We start from the raw sequence: 9,803 nt of genomic DNA on the forward strand, positions 1-9,803 counted from the left end.
AGTAAAATTCGAAAAAATAGTAAAAAAAATTCAAAAAAAATCTGAAATTTGTTGTCAAGAAACTTTGATGTTTTTTCTACATGCGTGCCAATTTTCGTGATGAAATGACATTTGTGGAGGTGTCAGCAAAAAAAACAAAATCATACTCCAAAAAAACTGTTTTTGGAAGCATTTTGGAGCATCGATTTTGTTTTTTTTTGCCGAGACCTGCATGAATGTCATTTTGTCATGAAAATTTGCACGCATGTGAAAAATATATCAATGTTTGTTGCCAAAAAAATTCAGATTTTTTTGATCTTTTTAAATATTTTTTTCGTTTGTACTGTAGCAAAGGGTGCCTGTGAGCTCGAGCTCACAATAGCACTTTCGACCAAAAAAGGGCTCCATGGGCGATCCTCGATCAAAAGCGCAAGGTGGCTTTCTCACGCGCTCTCTCCCGAATCCGATCCCAATTCCCCTCCCATCTCGCGGAGGAGGCGGAGACCTCGGTCGGACCGATCCCATTCGAGATCGATTTTAGCCGAAAAAAGCTGAGCGTGCTCCAGACAGCGACTCGCCGCACTGCCGAAGCTCCGAGCGACGGGGGCGGCGGCGGCGGCGCCGCGGCGGCGAAATGGACGCGAGGTTCCCGTACTCGCCGGCCGAGGTGGCCAAGGTGCAGCTCGTGCAGTTCGGCATCCTCAGCCCGGATGAAATCGTAATGCCTCTCAACCCCACCGCCTCCGCCTCTGTTTGGTTTCTCTTCTCTCTGCGTGCAGTTGGAGCTCGAGCTGGTTTGGGTGGGGTTGGCTAGTTCTGAATTCTGGCTGGATGGATGAACTGTCTTGGGGGTGCTGGATATTAGCTTCAGTCTGTGGTGTTGTTTGGGTAGCGAACTGGCCGAGTTTGATCTGACAAATAGATGTTGCTGAAGCTGATCCACTGTAACTTACCAAAGGTTCCGAGTTCTGACACAGTGATATGAGTATTGTTTGGTTCAGTGGTGTTTTGCTAACTTGGGGAACTAGTTAAACTTTGAGCAGAACGCTTGGTTGGAAGTCCCTAGTTCGCTTTGAGTTAGAAGTTGTACTCCCTGTAATACTGCTGAAGTGGGATATTTGGTCAAGTTGACTTTGCAGTTTTATTACATGTTCATCAAAATTTTGACCGATCTAGCAAAATGGCAATGTTGCCATACTTTACAGAGAGTGATCTAAACGCTCTTATAATACTTTACAGAGGGAGCACTATCAGCTTGGCAGTTTGGTTGTGCTTAGCAGTTTGCACGGTCTTTTTATTATTACACATGATTTTACTGTTCTTTTGATTGGGTCATGTTCAGTTCAATACAAGTTTGAATAAGGCTATATGCATCTGGTTGCTGGTCTTACACTACAGATTTGCAGAGTGTCTCTATATTTTACAGTGCTTTCGATCGGGTCATATTCAGTTCAATAGAAGTTTGAATAAGGCTGCACGCATCTTGTTGCTGGTCTTACACTATGGATTTGCAGAGTGTTTCTAATAAGATGGATTTGAGAGGGTTTAGTATTATGATTTATTTGGTTCAAATGACCATTGACCGTTGTACTGATGGTGGGAGGAGTGTCTCCTTAACTGGTCCATACGGAGTGCCCAAAGAAATGTGTAGCATTGTGGATGTAGGATCGAATCTGATAGATTTTGTGTTGCTTTGCTTCCTTGTAGAGGCAAATGTCAGTGGCGGTGATAGAGCATGCAGAGACTATGGAGAGGGGAAAGGCGAAGCCTGGGGGTTTGAGTGACCCTCGTTTGGGTACTATTGACCAGAAGATCAAGTGTGATACATGTATGGCTGGGATGGCTGAGTGCCCGGGCCACTTTGGCCACCTTGAGCTTGCAAAGCCAATGTTCCACATCGGCTTCATCAAGACTCTACTCTCCATAATGCGCTGTGTGTGCCTCAACTGTTCCAAGATCCTGGCAGACGAGGAGGATACTAAGTTCAAGCAAGCTCTGAAAATTAGTAACCCCAAAAATAGATTAAGAAGAATATATGATGCTTGCAAGAGCAAAAAGACTTGTGCTGGTGGTGGTGAACTTGAGGTTCAAGATCAGCAGGGCACTGATGAGACACTAAAGAAGAGAGGTGGTTGTGGTGCTCAGCAGCCAAGTATCACAGTTGATGGTATGAAGATGGTTGCAGAGTTTGAAGCAACAAAGAAGAAAACTGATGATCAAGATCAACTCCCTGAACTAGTGGAGCGAAAGCAAATTCTCTCTGCCGAGAGGGTCCTTAATGTTCTCAAGCATATAAGTGATGATGACTGTCTTTTGTTGGGCCTGAATCCTAAATGCGCTCGTCCTGATTGGATGATACTGCAAGTCCTTCCTATTCCTCCACCGCACGTGAGACCATCTGCCATGATGGATACTTCCTCCAGAAGTGAGGATGATTTGACTCATCAATTAGTGATGATAATTCGACATAATGAGAATTTGACGAGGCAAGAGAGAAATGGAGCCCCAGCTTACATTATAAAAGAGTTTGCTCAGTTGTTGCAGTTTCACATTGCAACGTACTTCGGCAATGATCTTCCTGGACAACCAAGGGCCAATCAGCATTCTGGAAGGCCTATAAAATCAATTTGCAGCAGGCTGAAAGCAAAAGAAGGTTGGATTAGAGGAAACCTAATTGGGAAGCATGTTGGTTTCTCAGCTCGTACTGTCGTCACACCAGATCCGAACATCAACATTGATCAATTGGGGGTGCCATGGAGTATTGCTTTGAATCTGACATACCCAGAAACTGTCACTCCATATAACATCGAGAGGTTGAAAGAGCTAGTAGAATATGGGCCTCACCCTCCGCCAGGGAAGACTGGTGCAAAGTACATTATCAGGGAAGATGGTCAGAGAGTGGATCTTCGCTATGTGAAGAAAAGTAGTGATCAGCATTTGGAGCTGGGTTACAAGGTGGAAAGACACCTCAATGATGGAGATTTTGTCCTTTTCAATCGGCAACCAAGCCTTCACAAAATGCCTATCATGGGGCATCGTGTTAAAATTATGCCCTGCTCAACTTTCTGCCTGAACTTGTCTGTCACATCACCGTACAATGCAGATTTTGATGCGGATGAAATGAATATGCATGTTCCTCAGTCATTTGAGACCACAGCTGTAGTTTTAGAGTTGATGATGGTTTCAAAATGCATTGTCTCACCTCAAGCGAATATACCTGCTATGGGTATTGTCCAGGACACACTTCTTGGGTGTCGAAAAATCACCAAAAGGGACACTCTTATTGAAAAGGACATATTTATGAACATGTTAATGTGGTGGGAAGATTTTGATGGGAAGGTCCCTGCCCCTGCCATTTTGAAACCAAGGCCGATTTGGACTGGCAAACAAGTTTTCAACTTGATTATCCCCAAGCTAATCAATTTAATAAGTTTTTCAGCCTGGCATGCTGAAACAGAGTGTGGATTTATTACTCCTGGTGATACTATGGTCCGGATAGAGAAGGGAGAGCTTCTGTCTGGTACACTTTGCAAAAGAACACTTGGGACATCAACTGGAAGTCTTATTCATGCTATTTGTGAAGAGGTAGGGCCAGATGCTGCACTGAAGTTCTTGGGTCATACACAGTCGCTGGTCAACTACTGGCTTCTGCAAAACGGTTTCAGTATTGGTATTGGAGATGCAATTGCAGATGCAGATACCATGGAGAAGATTGATGAGACAATTGGAACAGCTAAGAATGATGTGAAGGAGCTTATTAAGCAAGCACAAGAAAAGAACTTGGAACCTGAGCCAGGACTCACAATGATGGAATCATTTGAGAACCGAGTAAATCAGATTCTTAGCAAGGCTTATGATGATGCTGAGAGTAGTGCTCAGAAGGGTTTGTCTGAGAGCAACAATTTGAAAGCCATGGTCACTGCAGGCTCAAAAGGCAGTTTCATTAATATTTCACAAATGATTGCTTGTCTTGGACAGCAGAAAATTGAGGGCAAGCGGATTCCGTTTGGTTTTGTTGATCGTACATTACCCCAATTTACGAAAGATGACTATGGCCCTGAAAGTCGTGGGTTTGTTCAGAATTCGTACCTTCGAGGTCTGACACCACAGGAGTTTTTCTTCCATGCTATGGTTAGTAGAGAAGGTTTGATTGATGCTGCTGTGAGAACTCCGAGACAGGGAAGGCAGTATTCAGGGGAGGCTCGTGAAGGCTATGGAGGACATCGTGATGAAACATGATGGTGCTATGCGAAATTCGCTGGGTGTTGTTGTTCAATTCTTGCATGGAGAAGACGGCATGGATGCTGTTTGGATTGAATCACAGAAATTGGACTCCCTGAAGATGAATAAGGCGAGTTTGATAATGTATTTGGTTTTGAACTCGACGATGAGAACTCGGGGCCTACTTACATGTTGCCTGACCATGTTGTTTTTTAGTTGGAATTGTTGATATTTATTCATGTTCCTCGGACATGTCCGAGGACAAAACATCCGTGATACAACCCGGAGGCACATGAAGCGATGTCTTGCATAGATCATTACAGCAAATCTTCCTTGGCTAATCTGTGAGAAGCACCATTTGCCGTGCGCCTAGCCCATTTCACCTCGATGGAGAGCAGCAGCTTCTTCGTTTTTTAACTCCAATAGGGGACCGAGAGGAGGAAAATCCCTCTCCTCTCTCTTGAGCTTATTGCCCACCCCCACACAGTCTGACTCCAGCACTAGCTTCCGGACACCCATCTCGATGGCCAGGGTCACCGCACGCCGGCACATGTTGATCATTTGAAGACCATTTCTGGATTCAAAAATGTGTTCGAGGCAGAGGTTCAGAAATTAGAAGCTGACAGATTACCGCTTGGGACTGAAGATGAATAAGGCCTATGCCTGTCAACCTCAAGCGGCTTATCTTTTTTTTTTTGAAAAAAGGAATTATTAATATGGCAAAGATACCAATTACACCCAGTCTTTACACCTACAAGATGTTGCAAACACATCCAGGATACACACACGAAGAAAAAATTAAAAAGAAAGGAAAAAACAAAGATCCCACCACAGTGATCGATTTCTCTCAGCAGCCACACAAAAACCACCATCGAATACAACACCTAGAAAATATAAAAAAGTCTCCAAAAGCAACGCCTTCAAGAAGGAAATAGTGCACAAGCGCTGTCATTGCTCGATCCAAGATCTTATGTTTTCACGCTGGAGAAGTCCAAACTCTCAAAACAATTCCTTCAGCAAGGCAATGGCCAGGTACAACCAATGAAGGCTATACCTTAGGTTTACCGAAAAGGGTTTCCCCCCGCTTTGTATTCCAAAGCATCAACACCGATCACAGAGCAAATGCTGGGGCGAGCAGCACAACAAGCCAAAGAAAAAGAAGAAGAAACAATGCCAACACCGGTAGCTCGACAAAGCGCAAATGACCCACTACCGCTGCGCCCTCCGAAATCTACCTACCACGATCCTAGGCTCCGATCCACCACGTACCAAGCAGCACCTCAAGAAAGGAATGCGACGCCGACGACGCTGCTGCCCGGATGTGTCCTAGGGTTTTTCCCGGCACACGGAGGGTAGAGGGGAATGAAGAGCACCGACACCCTCCAGGGAGGAATGGTGGCACCAGCAGGCGTCACCGTATCGGAGCCAGAAGACCCGGCAAGGATTTCTCCCAACTCCAAACCCCATCGCCCAACCGGATCGGAGCCAACCAGCCAACTCGCCGCCCACCAGCATGTGCCACCGCGGTCGCAACGCCACCCACACCGTCTCACTGAGATTACCACCACGAGGCCAAGAGAACGAGGAGAGGAGGCGCTGGTCGACGGGAGCAGCAGTGTCGTAGCCGCGCGGGAGGGAACCACCTCCTCCACCGTCGTGCAGGAGGCTCGTGCCTCCGGCCCCGTCACGGTCGCCGTCCGGACGCAGCAGCAGGGCATACCAGGCCACCCCTGGCCCGACCAGGCCCAAATCGGGCCCGCTAAGCCCCGTTGGCCACGCTACAGCAGGGTGGCGCCAGCACCGCCAGCCCCCAACGCCCATCGCCGCTCCCCCGCCTCCTGGAAGCCACGACTCCGACCCGCCCCGCCGTCGGCCCGCCCGGACCCAGATGGGCCCAAAGGGCCCAGGTCTGGGCCGAGCGGGCGCCGCCTGGCCGCGCCGCCGCGCCACCCCGCCGCCAACGGCGACGCCGCCGTCCAGCCGATCTCCCGTGCCACGCCGGACCGCCACCACCTAGGGAGCACCCCCCGGCGCCCTCCGCCCCGCGCCGGAGAGCAACCGAGAGGGGAATGGCCAGGGCCGCCGCCACCAGCGTCGCCCGGGCCAGGCCTGGCGGCGAGGAGGGAGGAGTGAGGGAGAGCTGGCGGAGGAGGAACCGGGGCACGGCCGGTCGCCCGCGGGGGCGACGCGGTTGCGAGAGCCCGTCACAAACCGGGACGTGGCTCCTTTGTTTCGTGAGTATAGTTAGATCGCTTTCGGGACCCGACTTGGCACCCGACGAGCATCACCAAAAATGAATTTGGCCCGTGCTGCCACCCCGACTTGACACTGCTGCTCCATCGCCTCGAAGGCCCCGTCCGTCTAACTGGTCCTCCGATGTCCATCTAACTGGTCCTCCGATCTCAGCCACCATGACCTTCTCCGCAGCTGTCTACATCATAGAAATCGAGAAGCCGACACGTCCCATGGTGCCAATAAACAACAGAGCTTCGCGTCACGCCCTCATGGAACTTCGTAGGCTGAAATGGACGTGCACGACCGAATTCTATCCGATCCAGATATCTTGGGCAAGATCTCCAATAGCAATTTCGGAACACGTCGATGACCAGATCGAGGAGGACCGATCATACAAGATGTTTCCGTGGTGCGAGAGGAGTACGAGGACTGCCACCTTTATTCACGGTAGCAGGCCCCCACTCCGCCTCGATCCAGCTCCCTGTCGTTCGACCGCATCCATGGGCCAAGCTCCATCAACCCACCCAGATCTAGGCCAGGGGGATCGACAGTCCCAGCCGTCGCTGCATGCCAGGGCGCACCGTTGGGTAGACCTCACCCCATCACACCCGGATAGGAGCCGCGCCGCCAAAGCCTCACAACCCCACGCTACCAGGAACCCACCGGACCGGAGCCTCGCCGCCGCTAGGAATGCAGGGGAGCCACGCCAAGGAAAGGCCCCGCCGGCGGCGGCACTGCCCGGGCTTCGCCCAATAGTGACCCACGACGACGGCGAGGGAGAGGGGAAGGGAGGGGAGGGCCGGTGGCCGGCGGGGCGAGGGTTCCCCCGAGTCGCCTCTGCGAGGGGCTTGGGGGTCAAGCTATTCCTGTTTGTTCGCCTATTGACCCTCCTCAAGTTTCAAGATTGATTTAGGGTTAATTTGATAAATGCCACTCGAATTCTGATGATTCCGAGAAACGCCACTGCAATTATCAAAACTTTGGAAAATGCGAGCAAAATTTGTAGTGACATCTTTGAAAGTTTAAAAATTGCAGTGACATTTCTCGGAATCGCTAGAATTCGAGTGGCATTTATCAAGTTAACCCATGAAGACCTTCTGACCTGGACCCCGTGAAAAAGAAGCGCAAGGTGGTGGTATCTTGGTTTAGTTGGACACTCATCGGGGACATTTATTTTCTCGCCCCGTCCACATTTCACAAGAAACGAGCATCAATCCATTAGAATGAGATCAAGAGATCACTCTACCTAACCAATTACCCAAGTATCAACATTGTTTACACTGCACTATCACGCCACGCGTGCACTGGTCGATGTGTATGTATGCTCTTAATATGATACCGGATACGTAATGCAACATATAAATCCCACGCTGATGTGATGTGTTCAAGCACCCACCATGCATGTCGGTCTGTATATGCAGCTTTAGGCCTTTAACTCAAAGCTTCCGTTACTAAATTAGTGATCTAAACGATCTTATAATTCTTTAGAAAGGAAGTACTTAACTAGACCACACACAGTGAGACAGCTATCTTGCTGCAGATTAGAAAGGAAAAAAAGGACATAGCTGATCAGATGATCAATGGAGCTGGTTACTAAAGTATGTGTGTCAACAAATCTGGTTGATAGTACCTCGGCATCTTAATTAATGAGTTAACTGTTCCCAAAAGTATATAGCATAAAACAACATCATAACTATTGGCATCAACGACGCACTGCTTCCTTCCATGATCCAATTATACTCATGGACCAGATGCTGCATGTGCACGATTAGAACTAGAGGATACTTCATCACTAATGAAAATGAATCTTTTTGTTTGTTCATATTTTGGAAGCGAGAGAGATCTTTTCATTGGCTTGACTTGAATATACATGGTCCCAAGGAATCAAACTATTGGCACATAATCTGTGATAGAAGAAGCAAACTATTGGTACATGATCTGTAATTGAAATCGAGGAAATGGGACAGACGCAGTCTGATTAGTGTGCCGGGGGGACTCACTGAGATGCATAACTAGTACTCCCTTCGGTCCTTTTTAGTCTGCATATAAGTTTTGTCCAAATTCAAAGTACCTCTATTTTGACCAAACTTATAAAAAAAATTATCAATATCCACAATGCAAAATCAATATTGTTAGTTTCATTATGAAATGTAGTTTCATAGTATATACATTTGCTATTGTAGATGCTGATATTTTTAAATATAAAGTCGACAAGAACTTCTACTCTCACTGAACGCGCATCGCTAGAAGGCCTGAAATAAATTCCGGAAAATGCTAGCACCAATGTCAAGTTGAGGACTTGAAGTCTTATGGGCTGGGGATACCACGGTCCTCCTAATCATGCAACCACATGTTGGTTCTTTCTAATGCATGATTGCATATTGATGTGACATGTTTACATGTTAACATAAATAAATTAATGGGGATCATCTACTGAATTAATATATGATATCTAAGGCAATTTAAAAAAAAACATGATACTATATAACCAAAAGAGCAAAGTAAGTATCTTGGTTTACAGGAGACTCGTCAGGGACCAATTGTTCTCTCACGCGTTAGGCTCCTTCTAGATCTCACAAGAGGAGAGCATCCATTAGGAAGAGATCACTGCACCTAACTAAGGAACAAAGTTTAGGGAGGACATCAACATTATTTACACCACCCTATCACGCGCGTGCACGGGTTGATGTGTATGTATGCCCTTAATATGATATCGGATACGTGATGCAGTATATAATTATCATGCTGATGTGATGTGTTCAAGAACCCACCATGCACTTCAGTTTGTTAATGCAGCTTTAAGCCTTTAACTCAAAGCTTCCGTTACAACACCAAGAACTACTTAACTGGACCACACACATCGAGACAGCTATCTTGCTGCAAATCAGAAAAGAAGAAAGACATAGCTGATGAGACGATCAAGGGGACTTTGGAAGCATGCATGATGTATCTCATCCGATGTAATAAACGGAGCTGGTTAATTAAAGTATGTTTCTGTGTGTGAACAGATCTGATTGATAGCACTTTGCCATCTTAATTTTTTTCGAAAAGGGGGATCTCCCCGGCCTCTGCATCAGAGCGATGTATACGGCCATCTTATTAAACCAAATATGTAAGTTCCAACAAGGTCTCAAAGTCTTCAACTGGAAAAAGTGAAAAAAAAGCTCACACAGAGCCAAAATGGGCTAGAAACACAAACTAGCCAAATAAAGGACGCCACAACCGGCTGGCTAAAGAGAGATAGGTAAACTAATTGCCTATCCTATCACATGACCGCCATCCAAACCGGTTGAAGATATTCCGAGCTACCATCTCCCAGCGGATAGATCCAGTAACCAAACGCTCCCTGGCCTCCGTCGGAGTGAGTA

The 9,803-nt window shown here is 47.3% G+C and overlaps 1 protein-coding gene across 1 annotated transcript; it reads left to right on the forward strand.

Moving 5' to 3' along the window:
* The first annotated feature begins 372 nt into the window (after window positions 1-372).
* LOC125520634 (DNA-directed RNA polymerase II subunit RPB1-like) lies at window positions 373-4,517 on the forward strand. The gene is made up of 2 exons (XM_048685597.1): window positions 373-697; window positions 1,687-4,517. Exons 1-2 carry the CDS (start codon window positions 614-616, stop codon window positions 4,216-4,218), a joined length of 2,616 nt encoding a protein of 871 aa, XP_048541554.1. The 5' UTR covers window positions 373-613; the 3' UTR covers window positions 4,219-4,517.
* Window positions 4,518-9,803: the final 5,286 nt, after the last annotated feature.

Source organism: Triticum urartu, chromosome 7, assembly GCF_003073215.2.
Source record: "Triticum urartu cultivar G1812 chromosome 7, Tu2.1, whole genome shotgun sequence".
Taxonomy (NCBI): Eukaryota; Viridiplantae; Streptophyta; class Magnoliopsida; order Poales; family Poaceae; genus Triticum; species Triticum urartu.

Coding starts and splice junctions, on each gene's coding strand:
- LOC125520634 (XM_048685597.1), top strand. CDS start 614: ATGGACGCGAGGTTCCCGTACTCGCCGGCCGAGGTGGCCAAGGTGCAG. Junction 698..1,686: donor TCCTCAGCCCGGATGAAATC/GTAATGCCTCTC, acceptor GCTTCCTTGTAG/AGGCAAATGTCAGTGGCGGT.